Here is a 24,938-nt window from a genome sequence, read left to right as displayed (position 1 = left end):
AGCTTTGCTCACTGAAAAGTCTTCATTTTCTTGTTGTATATAATTAGTATTTTTCTGGGGAGATATTTGGAAACTTTCTACATATCTCACTACTTTGCCTGTCCGTTCTGGCCTTGAAATGTGAAGTAGTCTTTGTTCTTCCCCTGCCCTAGGCTGCGTTCACTTAGACCTGCAGGCTCTCTTGAATGGGCCCGAGGACTGGAAGCAGCTCCCTTTCTTCAAACTGGAATTTTATCGGTAAGTACATGCTCAAGTCCTCTCTCCCAGGAGAGAAGAGTTGGGTGAGCAAGGAGAACAGAATTGTCAGCTGATGGTCACTCACACCTTTTCATATATTTTATTTAGGCTCTTACAAGTTGAAATCTCCTTTCACCTCAAAGGCATTGACCTACAGGCAATTCAGTCCCACCAGTTACCAGATTGTTATGTCTTTCGAAATAAGGCAAGTGTCGTGTGTGTGTGTGTGTGTGTGTGTGTGTGTGTGTGTGTGTGTGTGTGTGTGTGTGTTTGCGTGCACGCATGCACATGCATAGGGCATGGATGCTGTACCTTAGATATTTTTGCTCAAGGCTGGAACTCTACCACCTGAGCCACAGCTCCACTTCTGGCTTTTTGGTAGTTAATTGTAGATAAGAGTCTCATGGATTATTTTTTTGTACGTTTTGTGATTGTAAAAATGCTGTACAGAGGGGTTACAGTTACATGAGCATGGTAATGAGTACATTTCCTATGGAGCATTATTGCCTCCTCCTTTGTTTTTTCCTCCCACCCCTTCTCTCCCACCTCTACAACTTCCTCCTTACCCCTGCCACCCCACAAAGTTGTAAAGTTAGTTTTCAACATAGAGTCTTATACATCTCATTGTTACAATGGGTCAACCTGTATCCCTATTTAAGCATTTTGTTTTTTCCCTTCCCCTCCCCAAATTAGAAAAGTATATACAAAATGCAGGGCACCGAAATCAAAACAAGGGTTATATGTCGCGAGAGGAACATGCCAAAGAAACAACAACAAAAATCACATAATATATTATAATTACATTAAAAGCAATAGCAAGAAAGAAAACACCATAGCTTCAAACCACAATCCTTCTATCTGTGCCTACTGAGTAGCTAGGATTACAGGCGTGAGCCAGCTAAATGCCCAGCTAAATGTTTGCTTCACTAGATTTTACATATTCTCTTTCCTATTCATTTCACTTTACATATTCTTCTGTACCTCTTTAGTAGGTAAAAAGTAGAAATCACACCAACCTAGATTTGGTCATGTTTACTAATCATTTGCGGTGTCATTGTTCCAGAGAGCCTGCTACTTCTGTAGATGGGAGCAAGTAGGTCCCAATTTTTACAGACCAGATGTATGACTTGAAAACAGTTTTCAGAATTGCCATTAGCCTCCCACTCCTCTACGACATCAAAAGAAATGTTCATGACAATGCTTTTTTCCAGCTCTGGAGGAAGGTTTGCCTTGACAATTTGGAACCTCAAGGATGAAACTACCCAGCTCGGTCCGAAGACCAGCGTGTGCGGGAGCAGTTTTCTCTTCATTGTTTGGGCAGGAAGCACAGGCATTAAGGCTGCTCATCTGCCAGCTGCCTTCCTGATCTCCTGCAGTTTCTGTTGCCTTTCTTTTTTTTTTTTCTTTCTTTGTTTCTTTTTCTTTGCTGCTATAACAGAATATGACAGATTGGGTAATTTACAAACAAGAGAAGTTCATGTCCCCTCCAGTTCTGGAGACTGGAAGGCCAAGACCAAGGTGCTGCCTCTGGGGGAGGCTTTCTAGCCATGTCATAGCAAGACCTCACTGTCTCTTAGTATGCCTCACCTCCCCATCCAGTTTGCATTGGGAGTGGGGAGACACAATGAAATCGCAGGATATGACATTGGTGGCTGAGGAGATGGAGGTTAACCTCCCTGGGTGAGCAGCAGCGCTGGGAATGCCTAGCGTGATGAGAATAGGGACAGGAGAGGAGGAGGAGTGAGCGCCCAAAGTCAAGGGCATTGATGGCTTTGTTCATAATTTGGTCGACAGTGTGCCTTAAGTCAGATGCTCTGGATCCTTCCTTCCTTCTTTCCTTCCTTCCTTCCTTCCTTCCTTCCTTCCTTCCTTCCTTCCTTTCTTTCTTTCTTTCTTTCTTTCTTTCTTTCTTTCTTTCTTTCTTTCTTTCTTTCTTTCTTTCTTTCTTTCTTCCTTTCTTTTTTTCTTTCTTTCTTTCTTAAAAATTTGTCCTTTATATTTCTCTCTACTTAAAGTTCTGAAGGCTTAAGGGAAATACTTCAGGCAGTGTCAGCAGAGACCTGTCCTAGCTGCCCTGCATAGAGAAATGGGGCTGGTAGAGTTGAACTCTTTGGATGTCTGGTTTGGTCTTCGTGATGTTGTTGGATTGCAAATAACATGACTTGTTTTCAGCAGTACTCAGAGAGGTGTGGAGTGGATCACCCCCACATCCAGCTCTCTGAATCTTTTTAGTTGTGAAATCTTGGAATTGTTTTAATAGGTCCACCCTATGAACAACTCAGTATGCAGCTTATATCACCTATAAACTTTACATGATTCAGATGATTAATTTAGCTTTTTTAATGTGGAAGGATTAAAGACAATTGGCTATCTTTGTTTGGAATAATTCTGCCATTTCCGAAAGCATTGTACATAGCTCTGGAAGCAAACAGAGTTTTCAGACTAATAAAAATCTAAGTTTTTATATCCAAAGGACTGAATTGATAGAAGGTGTCCTTCAGTTCCATTCACTAGAATAATTAAGGGCAATGGGTTCTCTTGTCAAAGATTGGTGCATTCTTTATTTTAGTTCCTGGGACTAGTCAGCCACTCTGCTCTAGGATTCCTCTAAACTAGACAGCTGAAATCCTAAATTTAGTAGGGCATCCTGCAAATTTACCCTGAAAATTTTTCTTCATTGATAAAACTGTGAGGAAATCCCATAATGGAGACATTCTTATCAGTATGATTCTCTTTGGATCAGGCTGAGTTTTAAAGCACACTTGCTCTAATGTGTCCTATCTTTTGCTGAGCTATAACCTCTCACTTTCCTTGTATCTCCAGATTACCTTCGATAATAAAGCTCATAGTGGCAAAATCAAAATCTACTTTGACAGTGATGCCAACATTGAGGAATGTAGAGCCTTGAACATATCTGGATCCAGTGAGTATATGCCATACCTGGCCCTGTGGCCCAGGGGATGTTTGTTTGTTTTTTGTTGTTGTTGTTTTGTTTTTTTAACACTGTATTTTGGAATTTGGAGGATTTAATTGGTTGATCTGCATGCTAATAGAAAAAAAGGGTTCTGGAAAGCCATATTGAATATTAGATTACATGGAGCGTGGCACAGCTATGTACTTTTGTTTAATACAGCAAAACATTTATTACAGCAAACATTTATTACATATCTCTTGGAAGAAGTAGTAGGACTGGGAAGTTAGGAATACAGGTGTTTGGTTCCTGGGTTTATTTGCCATGCCTGTAATCCTGAACACCTTCCTTTCTTTTTCCTTCCTTCCTTCTATTTCTTCTTTTTCTCTCGTTCCTTTGTGCATATTCTGGGGCTTGAACTCAGGGCCTGGAGCTGTCTCTGAGCTTTTTTGCTTAAGGCTAGTGCTCTACCACTTGAGTAGCAGCTTTACTCTGGCTTTTTTGGAGGTTAATTAGAAATATAAGTCTCATAGACTTTCCTGCCCAGGCTGGCTTTGGACTGTGATCCTCAGATCTCAATCTCCTGAATAGCTAAGATTACAGGCATGAGCCACCTGGCTTGAATGTATTTCTCAAGTTCTCTGTTTCAGAATCTTTCTGTATGAAATGAGGGTAATAATGCTACCTAGCAGGTATAATAATTCCTTCCAGTGTGCTGAATATTAAATCGGCTAATATGAAAGCAAAGCGCCATGAGCAAGGTGGGCACCTGTGAATTGCTGGGCCCTTTGAAGCAAGGAGCAATGTTTTGGAGAGGTGGCCATGTTGTTGAGTCTCTGTATGATATGGGTTGGGTAAATGGAGGGAATGCACAACAGTTCTGAGGGACAAGAAAACAGAGGACAAATTTAGAGACAGAAGCAGGAAATGTAGGACAATTCTTGGAGAGGACATGTTTTGATCTAAGCCTTTGGCAGTAGACAAGAATCAAGGCCTTAGAGTCAGAGTGCTGTCTGTACAAATGTGCAGCAGAGGACTTTGTAATCCACACAGTTAAAATGGCTACGTGGATCTTGTTCTGTTTACTTAAGGAGCGTCTCAGCCATGGAAATGATGGATAGTCAATATTTTTTATTTGATAAGCTTTAAGTAATAAACTTCCCTCTGGCCAGATTCTCAGAATAAAATAAAATGTAATATGTCAGTCGTTTTTAGTTTGAATCAAATTTGTTTTCAGTTGGGTCTGACTTGTGGCTTTCTACCTTTTGGTTGTATACTATAGCCTAATTATTTTGATTTTTTATAAAAAAAAATTTTGTGTTAGAATACACAGTTTTTGTTGTCTGTGAAAAGTGGTTTCTCTCTTATAGACACGTTTCTCTCAGACCCCAAATCAAGCCCAAGTATAGACTTCAGATATTTTCTATGAGAAGAACTAGCTCTTGTCACATATAAAATGTCATTGTGTGATCAAATGATAGAATCAACTGGTTGATTAAACTTGTTGCCAGAGCAGTAGTTTCTTAGAATGTTAGGATCTCTGGCTCCCTCTTGTGGCCAACAGGAAGAAGTACAAGCCTCTCGGAAGGCTAAGAAAAGTCACTAACATGTATTTAAAGTGAGGGACAGGAAAGCCTTAAGGCTGAAGTTTAGAAACCAGTTCGGGAAATAGGTTTTCGCCCTTGTAGGTGTATCTGTTTGGTGGGCTGATATAACCCTGGCTTTGGGGAAAGTAAGACAAGGGCAGGGCCAGCACCTAGTGGGTTCCTTCTGCCATTTCCAAAATATTCTGAGGTCCTTTCCTGTCCCTACAGCTTCTTGTACCCATATACAACCTCAAAGCAAAGATTTCTTCTCACTTGCAAATCTCATCTGGCCTTTGATGACTGTGGCTTATGTTCCTATTTACTTTGTCTAGCTTGAATTTATTTTTTATTTTTTTATTTTTTTTGTCGGTCATGGGGCTTGAACTCTGGGCCTGGGCGCTGTCCCTCAGCTCTTCAGCTCAAGGCGAACACTCTACCACTTGAGCTACAGCGCCACTTCCGGTTTTCTGGTGGTTTATTGGAGATAGGAGTCTCATGATCTCTCCTGCCCGGGCTGGCTTTGAACCGCGATCCTCAGATCTCAGCCTCCTGAGTAGCTAGGATTACAGGCCTGAGCCACCAGCGCCGGGCTGGTGAATTTATAAGCACGGTAGTTTGTTTGGTTTGGAGGACATTCCTGTAGAGTAACAGTTTCTGTGGAGTAAGAAAGTCATTACTTTGTTTCTAAAAATGCTTTTTTTTTTTTTTTTTTTTTTTAACACACCAAACTAGTCTTTTCAATAATTCAAGGGAAAAAATAAAACAGAACAAACAAAATCCAAGTACCAATGGCTCCTGGTAGTAATCCTTGCGATTGAAAAGACTGAAATCTGGAGAATATCAGATCAAAACCATCCTAGGCAGAAAAGTTTACTAGATCGCGTCTCGAAGCAAACAAGCAAACAACTGAAAAAAATACAACTCAGGTTGGAGGTGTGACTCAATTGGTAGATTGCAGCTGAGTAAACAAGCTGCCTGCATGAAGCCTTGTTCAAACCTTGATACTGCCAGAAATGAAAAACAAAACAAAGCTGACTAAAAAAGAAAAACCCCAGAATACCCTACTGGATGGTCAGTTAGGAGGGTTTATTTAGCTTTCTGGGACTGTAAGTTTGCTTATCTATAAAGGACAACCAATACAAATAGTCTTAGAGATTTCTGTTCTAGGTATTGGTCAGAAAGAAAAAGTGCCCCATGCTCTCGTTGCATTTCATAAGATTTTGGTCCTCTCTTCCCTTATTTCCTCAGGCCCCTGGTCCACAGGTCCAAGGAAAGTTATTTGTTTTGGAAAAGTCCTTTTGTTATGTACAAATGAAATTCAGCACAGCTTGAGTGTTCTTAAATCCAAAATGGCTAGAGGTAAATTCCAGCACCATTTCACCTGCCCTCAGGACTTGTGGGAGGTAGGGGCAGTCTGTCTATTGCCTTCCCTGCTTTGTAGCGGAGGCTTCTGAAGCTTAGAAGAGTTAAATCAGTGGCTTGATGAGTTCCAGCTCTGCTCATCACCTAACACTTTTTCCTCTGTCCTTCATCAAGGGTGGCTCATTGAACAATGGGAACTGTCTGGCATTTTCTCAGATGCCTTCCCACCTAGGTGTTGCTGATTGTGCAGCACACAGACACATCTGAAGCACATGTGTCCCCAGGCTTGTATCCTTGTGGTGAACCCCACACAAAGAATGTAAAATGGGAAACCGGAGACAGAACAAAAATATTGATTATTAAGCATAGGGCAAAACATTAAAGGCAGAACCTCTTTGTAGAGAGAAACTCCAGGTTAGTCATTAAAGGGACAATTGCAAAGATAAAGCCTTGAAGTAAATTAGGGGGTTAAACACGGGGTTACTGGAATTCAGTAAATAGTAGTAAGACAATCAGTATCCGCCATAAGGAGGGAGTGGGGACTCACCAGGCCAGAGGTGACACCAAAGGCTCAGTGACCTGAATAACTGGAATCAAGCCTTCCCTCCACAGATTCTGAGAAATGGGTGAGAGGCGAACCAAGCATAACCACCAAATTCCTGCTACCTGCACAATTCTCGCTTCTCTGCCCCAGCTTGCTTGCTTGGCTTATTGCAAAAATGGCACCTGTGTGTGGTGTGTGCCCTTAAATACTCAGCAGGTCCGCATGTCGGGGCTATGCTCCAAAGCTCTGCAAATTGGAAGCAGTTGCTATGGGGCAATAAAGGCTCCTAGCCTATTGACTGAGGGTTGGGGTGTTCTGTTGGGTACAACACTCCCCTGGACTTTCTTGCCCACCTGTTTCCTGAGATCATCTTCGAATTCTCAAACATGGATGCTCCCGCCCCCATCCTCTCCAGGCTGCTGGTTCTCTGTGTATCTGTCCACATCGATGGCTTCAGTCATCACCAAGATACCCTGGCATGATTGTCCAGCTTGAACTCAGTTTACCCAAGATAGGAGCCAGTCTTGGTTGTCTTTTTCTCTAGGTCCAATTGGGAGCAGGGTGTGACTCTTACACTTTCATCTCTAACTCTGTTTTCTCCTCTTTCTCTGCTTCTGACTTGGTCCAGATTGTCTTAAATTCTCTTGGAGATGATTCAGTGGTCTTCTCATATTCTGTGTGAAGCTCTTCTCTTATTTGTGAGCATGAGGAAAGCTTGTTATAAAACCACAATGTCATATTTGTACCCTGCTCAGGGCCCTGGTGTCACACTGCCAACCATGGTGTAAAGATGGATATTGAATGATAAAATACTGAGCACAGTTGAACACTGGTGGCTCATACCTATAATCTTAGCTACTCAGGAGTATGAGGTCCAAGGATTGCAGTTCAAAGCCCGCCCAGGCAGGAAAGTCTATGAGAGTCTTATTTCCAATTAAGCAGAAAAAAAAAAAAAACAAAACACTGGAAGTACAGCTGTGGCTCAAGTAGTACAGTGCTAGCCTTGAATATAAAAGCTCAGTGTACAGGGCCCGGATGCCCAGGACAGACAGACAGACAGATACACACAACACACATATTCACACATATACACACATATACACATACACACACTCAAGCACAATACGTGTCTGGTATTATTTTCCTAGGGCTTCTCTAGGAAAGAACTTGTGTCATCTTCACAGTAGGCCTATGATATGGATCTCATTATTATTGCCACTTTCCAGATGAGGAAATGGAGACTCAGAAGTTCAGCAGCTTTCCTGATGCTCCCCACCTTCTGAGTGTACCCAGGCTGTGGGGCTCCAGATACCATGTCCCCCCTTGTACTGTCCTGTGTCGGTACTCCATCCTGTGATGTCTCTGAGGATGTCATTGTGAAGTTCAGTGGCTGGCACACAGAGGAGAATGAAAGGGACCAACCATGTGTATAGTCATGGGGCTATGAAAGAATATAGGTGGGACTAACAGAGATGGGAGTTTTGTTCAGATTTTTAATCTGAAACCTGATGATGAAACAAATAATTGGAACCTATTGTGTGGAGGGGAGAGGTGCTGTTTTCTGTCAGAGAAACCAGATGTGCCAAGTCCCTGAGGCACAAGCAAGGACTGCAAGGGAGAGAGAAAGTGGGAACCGGGCAGGTGAGAGAGTATTTGGAACGTGGGATGGCGCTGTGAGGTCTGTGAGATACTAAGAGTGCAGGCCCATCTCTCTCTGACACAATCTCCTTGGGACTCTGTCTTTCAAATACATACAGCCATAGGGCTTTGAACTAAGGGTCTGAGTGCTGAGAGCTAGAGCTCTATCACTTGAGCCACAGCGCCACTGCCAGTTGGTTGGCTTTTTCACTTAAGGCTGGTACTCTACCACTTAGGCCATAGCTTCATTTCTTGCTTTTCCTGGTTAATTGGAGATAAGACTCTCACAGACTTTTCTGCCTGGGATAGCTTCAAACCATGACCTCAGACTCCTGAGTACCTGGGATTACAGGTGTGAGCCTGCAACTGGCTCAGTGTGGTAGACTTGAATTGCAGACTGGATGTCTGTAGTTAATGTTTTTAAGTAAAGCATCTCAGAGTATGTTAGCAGTTTTAACCTTTTGAATAGAGAAAAATGGGTCACATTCTACTTAATTGTGTTCTACAGTAAAGATTTTTGTTTTTCAGGCAAGGGGTAGGTTTATTCAGTAGATCTGCTGGGACCAGGCCAGGCTGGCACTACATGTGGCTGGAAAAGGCCTGGGAAAGAGAGAGAGCTGGGAAAGAGAGAGGAAAGAGCTAGAAAAGAGCAGAGAGAGCAGAGAGAGAAAGAGTCTGGGCCTGGGCTAGGCCTTATCTAGGGCATGGGCAGAGAAAGGTGTGGCCACATCAAATTCAGATGTGACCTCTTCCAGGTGTCCCAGTTGCCTAGGTAACACAGGTACTGGGCGGAGACTTTGCTGCGAGGAGGGTGGAGTCTGCTAGCCAACCAGGAGCGGACCTTACATTCCAGCCTTTTAATAATCATGAAATAGGGCGAGGATTCTCTCTGGCTACTTCCTGCTGACAAGGGGCATCGACAATAGGGGTAAAAGGCTGGAATTTGGTCCCTTCCCAGAGAAGGCAGTGAGCAGCAGCTGTCCCTTGGTGGCATGAGTCCTTAGATGAAGTCTGGAGAAGTCTCATGAGCATTGAGGGGCTGGAAAAAAATACTAGAGAGCAAATAAATGGCAAGAGGAAGGACTTGGGGCTGAAAATGTTGGTAGAAATGTCCCTAGCTACTTCCGACATCTGGTGACTAGGTAGAGAAGAAGTCAGGTAACAAAGGCAAGAATATAAATTCCTGTTCGGTTAATAGGTAGACAGGTATAGACATTGGATGGGCAGGCTTCTTACTTCCACTGACCTCCTGGCTCTGGTTAATTTTGAAAGGGCAGGCACAAAGTAGCTGATGTGACATCTCCTCTTACTCCTCTCCATGTTCCCTTGTTTCCCAGACCGGCTGAGTCTAGATGCTCGTTGCTGGGATGGCTTGTCCCAGTTGGTATTCAAGGAGGTTTGAACTCAAGGCCTGGGCACGGTCCCTGAGCACTTCTGCTTAAGACTAGTGCTCTACCACATTGAGTTACAATAGCACTTCCAGTGTTTGGATGGTTAGAGATAAGAGTCTTGAGCCATGCTTCCAGCCTGGCTCTTTGCAGGTTAGTTGGGAGATGGAGTCTTAGGGATTTTTCAGCCCGGGTTGGCTTTCAACTGAAATCTTTGCCACAAAAGCCCTTTATTATTTCCAATTAAAGCAACAAGGAGATCAAGTAGAATAAGTAAAGCTTACCTGGCTCTTATCAAGAATTGACCGACAAATATTCTGAAAGGACAAAACTCATTAGATATGATGAGAATTTTAGCACAGATATGCCCAGTATTTTAGAACCATGTAGTCAGTAGAATACACAACACAAAACAAAAAAGGCAAAACTCAAAACCTAAAATTTTGACAACAATGTTTAGACGTCTTTGCTAACAAAGCACATCAGATGGTTGGGCCTCTGTTACCAGGGCCTGTGAAAAGAGCAACTTGTTAGCAAGGCACCTTAGAATAGCTGGATGAAGTAGTAAGCTTGGTGGAAGGTTAAGGGTCAGATGGGGCCAAACCCTTAACCTACCATGTGGCCAAGATGGCGAACTCAAGATGGCGAATTTCTGAAAAAAAATGCAAAGAAACCCTGAACAAATAGATCAAGCCTACATTGGCTAGCCTTTGAGAGGGAACCTAGAGGGGGGTCCCTGGGACCCAGCCTGCGTCGCACTCTTCAGGGCACAAGCCAAAATGTAGAAAAGAGAAAGGGAGAGATAGGGAAAGTTGGACATGAATGGCAGAGAGAGAGCAAAGAGAGCCAGAAAGTAAACAGACTTCTGACCATTTACCATTGCAGTGGCAAAAACTGTATACATCTGAGAATGGCATAAAATGAGGTGCTCTGGCTTTCCAGGGAGCACAGGAGCAAGAGCCATTTCAAAGGGGTTTCATGGCTCAAGTGTGATTCGCAGCACCCCATTAAATGAGTAGGAGAGTCAATCTGGTGAGTGAAGGAGAGCTGACCAGGCAGAAGCGGCATCCCGACTTCCCCCAGAGCCCTCTAGAGAGAAATGGCCAAGCCCCCAAAGCCAAGCGTCCTCGGCTTCAGAGGCTCTCTGGCGTGGCGCCACATCTGGACAGAGACTGAGCGACAGAGAGCCGTAAAGAGTAGTTTCACTCACCAGAGTAGAGAAGTGGTGTTGACGTGGATGTGAAGGCAGCAATGGTATCGAGGCGCTGTGTCTGCAGCAAACAGACCAGTTCGCAAAAGGCCATCAGAACTGTGGGTATTCCTCAGAGCAAAAAGGGAAAAACAAACAGAAAAAGAAAAAAAAGAGGAAAAAAAAACCAGAGAGGAATCCCAGCTATCCTGACTTTAAGCCCTTTATCCGAGTCACGGCACCATTTATGTTAGGTTTTTAAAAAAGAGGTAGCCGAGTAAGAACAGCACCTGCACGCACGTGGTATTCAGGTAAGGGGTAGGTTTATTCAGTAGACCTGCTAGACCAGGCAAGGTTGGCACTCCACGTGGCTGGGAAAGGCCTGGGAAAGAGAGAGAACTGGGAAAGAGAGAGGAAAGAGCTAGAAAAGAGCTAGAAAAGAGCAGACAGAGCAGAGAGAGCAGAGAGCTACAGTAAAGATTTATAAATGCATTTTTTGTGTATTTATTGACAATTCATATGTTTTCAAGTGCATTCCTGTTCACCTCAGAGACTGGATTTACCTTATTTGTGGACCTGGAAATGAATGTAGTGTAAGTTGTTTGTGATACTTACCATTTCCTTTTAGCTACAGACAAAACATTTTTCTCATTTACAGTTCCTTTCAGCTAGCCATTTTGCTTGAAGATGATTGTCAATGTAGGTGTGTTTAACATGTGCTTTCTGTTTTGTTCTTCAGTTCAGAAAAATACTCAGTATGTCCTGTTCTTTGATGCATCTGTCATTGCCATTTGCCTGGCATCTCTTATCTTGTGCACGAGATCCATTGTTCTTGCTCTGAGGTTACGAAAGGTAAGTTTGTCTGTGCTCCCTCCCTCCCTCTTAGTCTCCACCTCAAGGCTTTCTGACCCATATTGGGCTACTCTGGCCTTCTGGTAACCTTGGACACACTTACATTCCTTTAAGTGATGGCCCTATATATGAAGCCCTATATGAGGCCCTATATAAAGCACTTCAAGCACAGGAAGTAAGAAAAGGGCTCTAGGTGTGTCAGGGCAGACCAGATAATTTACCTGCTTAAGTCTGAGCTAGGGAGTACATCCAGGTGCTTCACAGTGAGTGGTAAACTTTTGATCTTTTGGGTGTTTCTAGAATAAATGATATTCTTTTAGCTGCAGGAATTATCTCAAAAGAAAAGTAACAGCATGTGTAGGTTTCCTCTTTTGTCTTCAAATCAGAGTTCATTTTGACAGGAAAGGACAGACTCGAACTTAAAATACTTTAATTCTATATATAAAGTAGTTGAAAAATTCTTCTCAAATTTCATCTGACTTTTTTACCTTTGGGGCTCCTGAGAATCTATGCTTCAGCTCCCCACCGATCTTCTTCCAGCTGTGACATTCATGTGAAGTCCTACTGGAATCAGAGGAAATGGGAAGTTGTGGGAATGCCATTGTGTAGCAAGGAAATAGTCTATGCCTATTTTCCTTGATGGAGGACTTTGGTCAAGCTGATTTGTAAATATCTACCCACTTCTCTTGTCTGCCTCCAATCTTCTTTTATTTGTGCCCATACTGGGGCTTGAACACAGGGTCATGTCCTCTTGATTAGCCTTTCCACTTAAGACAAGTGCTCTGTCACTTGAGCCACATCTCTACTTGTACTTTTTTGCTGCTTAATTGGGCATAAGAATCTCATGGACTTTTCCTGCCCAGTGATCCTCAGATCTCAGCCACCTGAGTAGCTACAGGCATGAGCCACCAATGCCTGGCTCTTCCAACCTTCTTGATATTCTGAGTCCAAGGTTCAGGTCCTGTTTCTTCCAGAGAGAGGGAGACAACATGAAGAGTACCTCCTCAGGTCCAGGCTTAGACTCTCTGTACCTCAGTTCCCTTAACTGGGTGACAGGGCTTGCTAGCACCTAGTTTATAGGGTGCTGTTGGTTCAAATGAATTGAAAACATAAAGTATGTGGGAGATACCACGAGTTAGCTGGTGAGCATCAGTTAGAGTCAGAGCATAGGCATTTCATTTTTAGTTTGATTAGCAGGTGCACACATGATGGAGGAAAGTTTATTTCACATGTGTGAAATGATCCATCTGTCTGGAAAAGGTAACACAGGGAGAAGCACTGTCTCTCCTTCCAGAGGGCTGGGTGGTTCATAAGAAAGAATTTTAATATTTGCTGCAGAGACTTGAAACCTTCTTCCTGGAGAAGTACAAGCGACGTGTATGTGATGCTGACCAGTGGGAGTTCATCAGCGGGTGGTATGTCCTGGTAATTATCAGCGACCTGATGACCATTATTGGATCCATCTTGAAAATGGAAATTACAGTCAAGGTAAGGGGCAAGACATTCAAAATCACTTGTGATTCTTCCAGATGGCCTCAGGCATCTCCAAGGTACAATGTCCTTCCTGAGGGTAGTTTGATTCTCAGACTTGCTCTTTCCCCATACCCACATTCTTCCCTCATACTTTCAGCTGCTTTCTTGGCTAGGGGATAAGGAAGCTGGTGGCCTGTGCCAGTCTTACAGGGCCCTATAGAAAAGGTGTGGCATCTTCAGAAGAGTAACTGAAGTTCAAGTAGATTGGCTCTTGGCTTTCATGTTTGTTTCAGTTGCTGAAGGACTAAGTATCCCACAAATCAATCAGTGCCCCTGAATGTAGTTGTGCCTCAGTGGTGGCAATCTGTGACACTGGTGCCCTGATTGATGGAGGAAGGCAGGAGCATTGAGTGTCTATATCCACAGACACTGTTGTGCAATGAGTTGATTCGATCTTGTGACTCATTTCTGATCCTCCCTCTCATGCTGTGGCCCATCATCATGAGCAGAATTCCTCATTCTACAGTGCATGCACTTCTCTGTCTCTGGCTTTCTTGTCTTCTCTGGCCCGGTTTTAACCTCCTTACTGTTTTCTTGTCTTCAGTGTTTTTGCAATTAAAAAAAAAACTTTAAAGCAGTTGTACAAAGGTGTTTCAATACAATGGGTCAGATGATGAGTACAGTGCATCCTGATCCATGTCGCCCCTTCCATTGATCTCCCCCAGCTTTCCCAATCCCATCCCTACCCTCAAGTGTGTCTTTAGTCTTTTAAAATCTGTCTACACAGCTGCCACAGTGGCTTTTTTTCCGGAAGTGTCTGCCTTGCTGATACAAACCTGTTTACCTCCTAGGCCTTCCCTTTGGATGTAGTGGCCTCCCTGTAACAGGGCCTCCAGGGAATCCCTCTGTCTGAGCTCTGGCCCTGATGCTACTCTTCCAGGATAACTTGTTGGCTCTCAAAGTTGTGCCTCTGTTCCACCTTTTCATTTGTCTGTGAAACTTTCTTCAGCCTGTGCAACTGCAGGCCGTGGGGTCTCAAGCGTGGTAAGCTTATAACAAGCAGTACATTGTGTCTCATTGCACTTTTATTAGAAGTCTCATTGTACTTCTATTAGAGTCATCATCTTTTTAGTGCCACTTAGAATTTTTCTTTCTTTCTTTCTTCTTCCTTCCTTTCTTTCTTTCTTTCTTTCTTTCTTTCTTTCTTTCTTTCTTTCTTTCTTTCTTTCTTTCTCTCTTTCTTTTTCCCTTTCTTTTTCTTTCCTTCTCTCTCCTTCCCCTCTCTCTTTTCTTTCTTTCTTCCCTTTTCTCCCTTTCTTTTTCTTTCCTTCTCTCCCTCCCTTCTCTCTTTTCTTTTTTTCTTCCTTTCTCTCTCTCTCTTCCTTTTCTCCTTCCCTCCCTCCCTCTTTGCCTCCCTCTCTCCCTCCCACCTTCCTTTCTTCTTTCTTTCTATCTTTCTTTGTGTTGGTCCTGGGGCTTCAAATTAGGGCATGGGCACTGTCACTGAGCTTTTTTTGCATAAGGTTAGCACTCTGCCACTTGAGCCCCAGCTCCCCTTCCAATTGTTTGTTTGTTTGTTTTGTGGATTGATTGGACATAAGCATTTCAGGGACTATCGTGCCCATGCTGGCTTTGATTCTCACATCACAGCCTCCTGAGTATCTATGATTTCAGGCATGAGCCACTGTCACCTAGCTAGAATTTCTTGAGAAATTAGCAAATCATATTGGAGCTTGCTTGCACAAGTAGGTGAATTATATAGTTTGATTTTTTATTTTGTTTTGTTTTGTTTTTAATATACATTTTTATTGTAAAGACACTTACAGAGGAGTTATAGTTACATGAGTAATGAGTACATTTCCTATGGAGTATTGTTACCTCCTCCTTTGATTTTCCTCTACCATCCCGTCCCGCCCCACCTCCCCAACTTCTCCCTCTCCCTGCCCCCGAAGTTGTAAAGTTCATCTTCAACATAGTGTCTTGTACATCTCATTGTTACAATGGGTCAACCTGTATCCTTATTTAAGCATTTTGTTATTTTCCTTCCCTTTCCCCAGTTAGAAAGATGTATATACAAGATGCAGGGCACCAGAATCAAAAACAGTGCAAACAGGAGTCAAACCATGAGGGAAGAGCATACAAAAGAACCAAAAAAATTCACATAGTATATAATAAATACATTAAAAACAATAGCAAGAAAGATAAAACCTCTTGAGTCCCTATCTTGGAGTTCATTTCACTTAGCATCATTTTATATGGTCATATGTTCATAGCTTTTGACCTCTTCTGTTTGTCCTAGACATATACTAGTTATTGCAAATAAGAGAAACCATGAGACCTATGTTTCTTTGGGTCTAGCTTACTTCACTTAATATAATTTTTTCCAAGTCTTCCCATTTCCTAACAAATGGGGCAGTGTCATTTTTCTGATGGAGGCAAAGAATTCATATATATATATATATATATATATATATGTATATATATATATATATATCACATTTTCTTGATCCATTCATCTACTGAGGGGCATCTGGGTTGGTTCCATATCTTAGCTATGGTAAATAATGCTACAATAAACATAGTTGTGCTGGCAGCTTTGGTATGGCCTTGCTTGTGATCGTTTGGATAAATGCCCAAAAGTGGGATTGCTGGATCATAGGGGAGCTCTATGTGGAGTCTTTTGAGAAACCTCCATACTAGTTTCCAAAGTGGTTGAACAAGTTTACACTCCCGCCAACCCCATCCTGTTGTTATTAGATTTCTTTTTTTTTTTTTTTTTTTTTGGGTCCGGTCGTGGGGCCTGAACTCTGGGCCTGGGCACTGTCCCTCAGCTCTTCAGCTCAAGGCTAGCGCTCTACCACTATGAGCCACAGCGCCACTTCCGGCTTTTTTCTTTTTGCTTATGTGGTGCTGAGGAATCGAACCCAGGGCCTCGAGCATGCAAGGCAAGCGCTCTACCACTGAGCCACCTTCCCAGCCCTATTAGATTTCTTGATTGTAGCCATTCTAATTGGGGTGAGGTGGAATACCAATGTTGTCTTTATTTTCATTTTTTTAATGTCTAGAGAAGCTGAACATTTCTTCATGTGTCTATTGGCTATTCTATTTCCTCTTCAGAGAAGTTTCTCTTTAAGTCTTTAGCCCACTTATTAATTGGGCAGTTGTTCTTTGAGGATTTGTTGTTGGGGGATTTAATTTTTTAGTTCTAAGTATATTTTAGATATGAGACCCTTGTCCGTTGTATGGCTAGTGAAGATCTTCTCCAAATCTGTGGGCTTTCTATTGATCTTGCTAGTTGTGTTCTTTGCCATGAAGAAGCTCTGCAGTTTCATGCATGCTTGATTTTTTTATTTTATTTTATTATTGTGAACATACTGTACAGAGGGGTTACAATTACATGGGCAAGATAATGAGTACATTTCCTATCAAGCATTGTAGACTCCTCCTTTGTTTACCCTTCACATCCCTTCCCAGCCTCCCCCCCCCAATCCTCCCTCCCCCCCTCACCAAAGTTGTAAAGTTCGTTTTCGACATGACAACTTGTACTTCTCATTGCTGCAACGGGTCCACCTGTATTCTTATTTAAACGACTTGTTTTTCCCCTTCCCCTCCACAAATTATACCGACATCAAATACAATGAAAGCAGGGGTTATACTGTGGGGGAGGGACATACAAAGCAACAAAGAAATAATCTTATAAATGCGTTAGAAACAAATGCATGAAAGAAAAACACATTTAAATACATATCTTAGGGTTCATTTTCCTAACATCACCTTATCTGACCTTTTCTGCTTGACTCATACATATACTAGATATTGCAAATAAGGGAAACCATGGGACCTATGTTTCTTTGGGCTTGGCTTACTTCACTTAATATAATTTTTTCCAAATCTTTCCATTTCCTAACAAATGGGGCAATGTCATTCTTTCTGATGGAGGCATAGAATTCCATTGTGTATATATACCACATTTTCTTGATCCATTCATCTACTGAGGGGCATCTGGGTTGGTTCCATATCTTAGCTATGGTAAATAATGCTGCAATAAACATAGTTGTGGTGGTAGCTTTAGTGTGGTCTTGTTTGTGATCATTTGGGTAAATGCCCAAAAGTGGGATTGCTTGGGTCATAGGGGAGCTCAATGTGGAGTCTTTTGAGAAACCTCCATACTAGTTTCCAAAGTGGTTGAACAAGTTTACACTTCCACTAACAATGAATTGATTTTTTAAAAATGCTGTTAACATATATTCTTTAATGCTTAGGTCAGAGGTAAATGCAATTTCTACTTCACAATATTGTTTGGAAAGAATCAGTTCAATCAGTTGAAATACTGAAAGGAAATGAAAAAGAAACACTTAAATTATGTCCTAAATTCTTCTTTATCTTTTAAAAAACATTTAGTTGGGGTGGGAAGGTGGCTCAGTGGTAGAGTGCTTGCCTTGCATGCATCAGGCTCTGGGTTCGATTCCTCAGCACCACATAAGCAGGAAAATAGCAGGAAGTGGAGCTGTGGCTCAAGTGGTAGAGCACTAGCCTTGAGCTGAAGAGCTGAGGGACAGGGCCCAGGCCCAGAGTTCAGGCCCCACGACCGACAACAAAACAAAACAAAACAAACCCACAACCCCCCCCCCCATCCAAACCCAAAAACAGTTAGTTGCCCCTATAAGGAAAAACTCATTCCCCTCCCCCATTTGTTGAAAGAAAGTTAAATAAGTCAAGCAGACTAGAATGTTGCATTTTTCTTTTTTTCCCCCATAGAATCTCACAAATTATGATTTGTGCAGCATTTTGCTTGGAACATCTACACTGTTTGTGTGGATTGGAGTCATCAGATACCTGGGATACTTCCAAGCATACAATGTAAGCATTGGGCCCCGCAAAAGAAACGCAGGGATTAAGACTCACCTCTTTGGGTTCTAGCACCCATTTTTCCATCTGGGCCATTACATGACCTTCTTTTTCTCCCCAGGTGCTCATTTTGACAATGCAAGCCTCGCTGCCCAAAGTCCTCCGGTTCTGTGCCTGTGCCGGCATGATATACCTGGGCTATACATTCTGTGGCTGGATTGTCTTAGGGCCATATCACGAGAAGGTGTGTAACTCTGTTTCTTCCTTCTGCTCTCCAGAGCCTGGGACCATCTGCAACAGGCCTCCACACTGGACTTCTTCCTTCCTCCTCCTCTCCAGCATGTACCCTTGCAGCAGCATGAGGATAGTTGTGCCTTTGATTTCTTTTCCTTTTCTTTTTCAGGATATTGAAGTGACTTTAGGATGTTGGGCCTTATTGGTTTGGTCACACATTCACTCAGATGATTGTCAGTTGAGAGATATTAGAACACAAGATCTCTTTGGTTAAAAAATAATCCAATTACTTACACCTGTAATTAATCTTAGCTATGTAAGAGGATGGGAACAGAGGATAATAGTTCAAAGCCAGCCCAAACAGGATAGTTCATGAGACTCTTATCTCCCATTAAAGTAAAAAGTTAGAAGTGTAGCTGTGGTTCAAGTGGCAGAGCACCAGCCGTACGTGAAAAAGCAAAGCAAGAAAGTGAAGCTCTGATTTCAAGCCCCATTACTGGCAAAAATAAATAAATGCATAAGTAAATAAGAAAGTTATTACAAGATCTTTTAGTTGGAAGACTTAGGTTTTTCATTCTTGCTAGCTATGGAGGGAGGTAAGTAAAGACTCGGCTTCGAATGACCAATTTATTTCTGATTGAAATGAAAGCACATCTTTGTAGGCGGTTTTGATCAAAGTACCATCTTTCTGTCTTATTAAAGATCAAAATTTGTGTTCCACACTGTTGCTGAGCTACAGGCAGCATTGGAATCTAAGCAATGTCAAAGTGCTACTAAGATGTTCTGGTTTTGAAATGATAACATTGATTGGAAGGTAATTTATGAAATGACACAGAAATGAAAGGAGTTATTATGACTTGCAATTTTTCTTCCACGGATCCATGGCTAATGAAACAAGAAAAATTACAAAAGCCAGCAAACAGCAGTAGCTAGCTCTTGTTGCTTGGGTGTTAAGCACGATGATCAGCATTGCTGCATTTTTTCTTATTCCATCCCTGTGAGTATCAAGGGCACTGCAAGGATAAAATGGCTAAAAAAAAAGAAAGAAGGCAAGAAAGCAAAGGCTTGCTACTAAATTTGGGTAACATTTCAATCCTAAATTTTGAGATTGACAGCTACATTAACCAAAATATGTGGTCAAATCTGGGTTCCAGACTCCACAGAGTAAATTGAGAGTTTGAAGTTCAAACATTCTCTGCTGTCCTACTAAAATAAACATACACATTATAGTTTTCTTCTCCAAGTGTCGTATTTAATAAGCCCAAAGAGAATAACAATTTTTCTTAATTGAAAAATAGGAATAATTAACAAAGTGACAACTTATGATTCAAGAGTAAACCTTGATGATATGATCAATTTTCCAATTCCATATCACTTCCTTGATGGTGACTCATGAGGAAAATATTTCTTTGAAAGCTGGACACTGGGGGCTCATGCCTACAATCCTAGTCACTCAGTAGGCTGAGGTCTGAGGACTACAGTTCAAAGCCATCCCAGGCAGAAAGTCCATGAGACTCTTATCTCCAACTAACTACCTCCTTTCCCCCTCAAAAAGCCAGAGTGGAGTGGTTGCTCAAGTGGTAGACTGCTAGCCTTGAACAAAATACAGCTCAGGGACAGCGCCCAGGGCCTGAGTTCAAGACCAAGGACCAGCAACCCTCCCCCACCAGCAAATTTTCTCTTTGATATGGTATTTCTGATCTGGAGAACTCATTGTCTTAGTGTCCATGAAAATTTGCATTTTTCTTCCTCATTTTAGGCTCTGAAAGCTGTTGCATGTTTTTGTCATGAGAGGGCAGTGTTGCACTGTGTGGAATAAATATTGAGCCTAACAATTTGGCTTTAACTCATTGGCTCCTAAGACTCCAGGACAAGTGGTATTATCTCCTTTGCCACTGGCTTCCTGTGTTCTCCACCCCATAATTATTCTGCAATTTTCTCAGTTAATGTTGCTTGAGTTTTACTAAGTGGGCTACTATTCTCAAGTGCTGTTTGTAAGGCCTGGTGCCTAAGTCTTTATTTCTTGGTGTGTTCACCACCCTATCCTGGTAGTCAGCTTTCTGTCATTGTGACAAAATGCCTGAGAGGGTCAACGTTTAAAGAGGAAAAATTCAGTTTGGCCAATGGGTTCAGTTCATGCTCACTTGGCTCTGTTGCATTTAGGCCTGTAACAAGGCAAGACATCATGGTGGAAATGAGTGTCAGAGGAATGTATTTCACCCTACAGTGACCATGAAGAAAAGGAGAAAGAAAGGAACTAAGGTTCCAATAATTCCTGCAAGCACACACCCCTAATGACCCAACTTCCCCCTGGTAGACCTCCTCCTAAAGGTTCAACCTACCCAATATTGCCTCAGGCTGGAAACTAAGCCTATAATACATGGCCCTTTGGGTTGATATTTGAGATCAAAACTATAATATTACCGCTGGGTGCTGGTGGCTCATACTTGTCATCCTAGCTACTCAGAAGGCTGAGATCTCAGGACCATGGCTTGAAGCCAACGTGGGAATGAAAGTCTGTGAGACTTATATCTCCAATTAACCATCCCCAAATCAGAAGTAGAGCTGTGGCTTAAAGTGGAAGAGCACTACCCTTGGGCCAAAGAGCTCAGGGACAGCACCCAGTCCCTGAGTTCAAGCTCTACAACCAACAGCAAAACAAAGTACAACTACAGCATTTCCTCTTTTCTTCCCCGTGGGAAAAGATTATCCTTTCTTTCTTTTCTTTTTTTTAAAGAACATTACAGTAAGGAAGAATCCTTTATAGAAAAAATGTTTGGATACTTTTTCTGAGGTCACCCAGATAATGAGTGACAGAAATGGTATTTAAACCCTGATCTGCCTGACCTTAGTGCATATGTGTTTGCCAGTTCTCTATAGAGATTTTTTTTTTGGTATAATCTAAGACAGAACATTGCAAGAGAATTGGGGCTGTACTTCTACATCAATGGTAAGGAAAAAACCCTGGAATCTATCTTAATCTCTTAATGTGTGCCAAGATCACCTCATGGAAAGTGATGCCATTTGCTTTCTGAGTCCAGCGACATTGCCACATGCTCAGTTTTGTCCTTTCATCAGATCAAGGTAAAATAGGGGTGCTCTGGGCCAGCAGTGTCCAATAAAAATGTAATATGAGCACAAATGGAGCCATGTGTAGACTTTACAGTATTCTAATCGCCATAGTAAAACAAATATGAAATTCATTTAAATTATATATTATATGGAACCTAGCATATCCAATATTGTTTCAGTGCGTAAGCAGTGAAAAATATCACTGCTTTTTGACTAAGTATTTGACAAAGTGTGGTATCTTTTGTACACCTCAATTTGGACATCCCACATGTCAGGTACTATACAGTCCCACATGGGGAGAGGTTATTATTTGGGATAGTGGATTTTAAGCTGTGTGTCTCACTTAATGTCAGCTTCCCTTTAAGCCCTAGCTAGTGGAGGGATGAGGGATATCTCTGGGAATCCCTGGCAGGTCTGTGTAGGTACCACATTCCTGGTCTCTAGCCAGGCTGATAGACTGAGGTCATGTATGCTTGAGGTAAGTCAGGAAATGCACAGGTCAGCAGAGGGAAAGAATTCCAGTCTTATGCTGCTTTTCTCTCCTTCTTTACCTCTTGCAGTAAAATTTCCCTCAAATGTATCCAAACTGCTTGGTATCTTCCTTCCCCAAGAGTTCCCTGAGGCCCTTTAATACCAAGGACAACTGCAAGCATTTCCGCAAAGCACTTTAGAATCACAACAAAGCTTTAGTGTGAAGGATATATAGTTAAAACATAAAACACCTCTAAAGAGGAGATATCGGAAAGTTACAATGGGATGCTACTGTTTGGAGTTAGCCAGTGTCCTAAACATCTTAGCTTTCTGTCTTCCTGTAATCTTTAATTTCAGTGGGTCAACTAAAAGGAACAAAGGAATGAAAAGTGTCCTACTGATAGGTTTATCTCCAGCACTAATGGACTTTGGCTCTGTGCCCTTTGAAGATCTCTGGGCACAGAGTGCTAGAGACTATTGATGTTCTTCCAAACCTCATCTTGAATGATTAAGCATTTCTCTAATGTGGTTTTCACATTCCCAGAAGGTTTTCTCTAGTATGAGGCATAAGCAGTAGTTTTGCATTGTCCCCATTTTAAACATGAGGAGTCCAAAGCATTGGAAAATTGTTGGATTTTATGGTTAAGATTCCCCAGATCCCGCATCACACCTTTACGCTTGGCACTAGCTGAGAATCTCTTACGCAAAAATCTCTGAGCCAGTGACAACATTTGATCCAAATGTTACATGAGATTCTGGCCACCAGCTCTTAAAGCAAACTTTACCATCATTCTTCCACATAAGCTATTGCAGGTTATACTGCATTCAAATGGCAGTTCTTTTTGGCTCAATCACAAATGCTCATTTGTGAAGTGAACTTTAGGTTCTCTTTGTAGTCCCATAGAATCTACAGAGACATTTTATGGAAATACCCTTTTAATATTTATTAAATGTCCTCTGGGCACCAAGGCTTACACTCTGGCAAGAGTCAACACAGTTCTTGGTACACATGTCCTTCTAACTGGAAACACATTAGGACCTTACCGGGGGAATATTTGAAGCATACTTCCACAGAATTTACTCACTGAAACGAACTCATAGCCAATTCTTATAGCACGAAAATATCCAAGTGGGAACCAGTAAATTTATTAGGTCTCCACTTCCACTTGTTGGTGGCTTGAAATGATTCATATGTGCACACAAGAGGGAGATGTATAATGGTTATGAATAACAATGTTGAAATGACTTCAAATGACTTGAAAGCCACGCTCTGTAAAGCTTAAGTTTTACTGCAGCCTGGAATGGAGAGTAAAGAGGTTGAAATGGAAGACAAGTTTCACTAATAATCCTATAATGTTATCCTAATTAAGTGTTGATGTAAGAGTGGCATAGAAAGGATGAATCGGCAAAACAGAAGACCGGACTGGCCTGAGACTGACAGAAGAAGATTGTTAGGAACTTCAGCACATAGTTTTGAGTATTTGATTATTTCAAGTTAATCTTTTTTTTTTTGGCAGGAGATTGAAATCAATGAGAGAAATAGGAGAATTGGGAAGGAAAACCCTTTTTTTTCTGGTAAGGGTGGTGGGAGATTTTTTTTTTTTTTGCATGTGAAGTAATAGCACAACTTTCAAGTCATGATGTCTTAGACATACACTCTCAAAGCTGTCCTATCTCCTCAGAGTCACGCTGACTTCATGAACATACAGTCCTGACTGCCAGAGCTCACGCTGACTTCATGAACATACAGTCCTGACTGCCAGAGTGTGGAATTTGGCTCAAAATTTGGATCTGTGTTTCTATGAAACATTTTTTTTTTGCCTACTAGATTATGATGTCTCCGTACAAGCTTTTCCTACTTACCAAATATTTAACTCACCACCTCCAGAGATGTTTTTATTTAGTGCCTGTTGTTTGTTTTTATTGGATGTGGCAGTAGGTCAACCTCTCAAAGCCAGGATGGCTGACTACCAGGTCCAGTGAGTGATATTTATTCCATCGTGGCCTGGGATTGGCTCCTGAACGCCAGTGTACACCTTCAACCAAACTACCTACTGTCAGCATTCCTGGGATATCACATCACCTTGTCTAAAACGGAGCCCATAGCTAGCCCCTTCTCTTATCCATACTTCAGATGTACTTTCTCCCTGCCCTCTTGCTTGTCCAATCAGGCCTCTCCCTCTCACCTAGACTCCTAGCCACCTCTGTCTGGCATCCTGCCAAGGGCTTTTCCCATTCTAGGACAGCTTCCACATCCATTGGCTACTTTGAGAAACACAGACCAGATCACATTACTGCTTTGATTAGAATTTCTTTTACTTGTGTCTATTATGGGCTAGATTGAGCCTGAAGTATAAAGAAGAAAGATCCAGTGAGGTCCTGAACAGCATGCGGCAGATACCACCCTCCAGCCACTACCCCTGGGTGCAGCACCAACCTTCTCCTCCTTCTAGGGCTAAGGGTACCTTACCTGCACAGCGCATCTCAGCTCTGCCAAGGGACCTTATTGTCAATCTTGTTTTGTTTGGTTTTGAGACAAGGTCTCAGTATGCTATGTAGCCTGGATTCCTGATCTTCCTGAAGCTCTTGATCATCCTGCTTTAGCTCTTGAGTGCTTGGATTACAGATATGAGCTACCATCCCTACTTTCTTACTGTTTGTCTTGATTGTGGACTACTTGCTCATTCAGGTAGGGATGATTGGAAGTCATTAGCTATGTTTATTTCTCTTTCAATACTTCTCTCTTCTGACATCCTTTACTTTTTAACATGCTAAAATTACCCGGAGGAATGTTGGAAAGACTATGGCAAAACCATTTAGCAAGATCTTGTGGTCCTGTGTTACATCTCAGTCAATTTTAAAGGTTGCTGGTCAGAGTGTACAACCACTGCAGTTTGGCAGTTCATAGCCTTAAAAATGTTAACTCTTAGACTCTACAACAGGAAAAAAACATTTGCAGAAGTGTTTGTTCCATTGTTCTTCAAATTAGCAGACATGGTGTCTCCAGTGGTAGAGAAGTATGTCAATTTGGCTTTTTCAAGGATAACTTATTAGATAACCATACTTTCTCTGTGTGAGTAACATAAGATTTTTTATGTGTGTGGCTGATAACATGTGACTCCTCATGATGCCT

General features: G+C 42.0%; 1 protein-coding gene across 3 annotated transcripts in view; it reads left to right on the top strand.

Moving 5' to 3' along the window:
- Mcoln2 (mucolipin TRP cation channel 2) overlaps positions 1 to 24,938 on the top strand; it is a 58,896-nt gene that overhangs the window by 27,389 nt on the left and 6,569 nt on the right. For 2 of the 3 annotated variants that reach the window (XM_070007472.1, XM_070007473.1), the window contains exons 5-11: positions 153 to 237; positions 346 to 442; positions 3,061 to 3,160; positions 11,595 to 11,707; positions 13,046 to 13,195; positions 17,939 to 18,040; positions 18,150 to 18,272. In XM_070007472.1, the coding sequence (XP_069863573.1) occupies positions 153 to 237; positions 346 to 442; positions 3,061 to 3,160; positions 11,595 to 11,707; positions 13,046 to 13,195; positions 17,939 to 18,040; positions 18,150 to 18,272 (770 nt within the window). The remainder of the gene's footprint in view (positions 1 to 152; positions 238 to 345; positions 443 to 3,060; positions 3,161 to 11,594; positions 11,708 to 13,045; positions 13,196 to 17,938; positions 18,041 to 18,149; positions 18,273 to 24,938) is intronic. The other variant, XM_070007474.1, reaches the window with a different exon arrangement.

The sequence above is a fragment of the Dipodomys merriami genome, unplaced genomic scaffold (assembly GCF_024711535.1).
Source record: "Dipodomys merriami isolate MVZ:Mamm:240054 unplaced genomic scaffold, mDipMer1.0.p SCAF_7, whole genome shotgun sequence".
Taxonomy (NCBI): domain Eukaryota; kingdom Metazoa; phylum Chordata; class Mammalia; order Rodentia; family Heteromyidae; genus Dipodomys; species Dipodomys merriami.
Note: the sequence above shows the minus strand (reverse complement) of the source record. Positions and strands in the feature narration are given on the sequence as shown.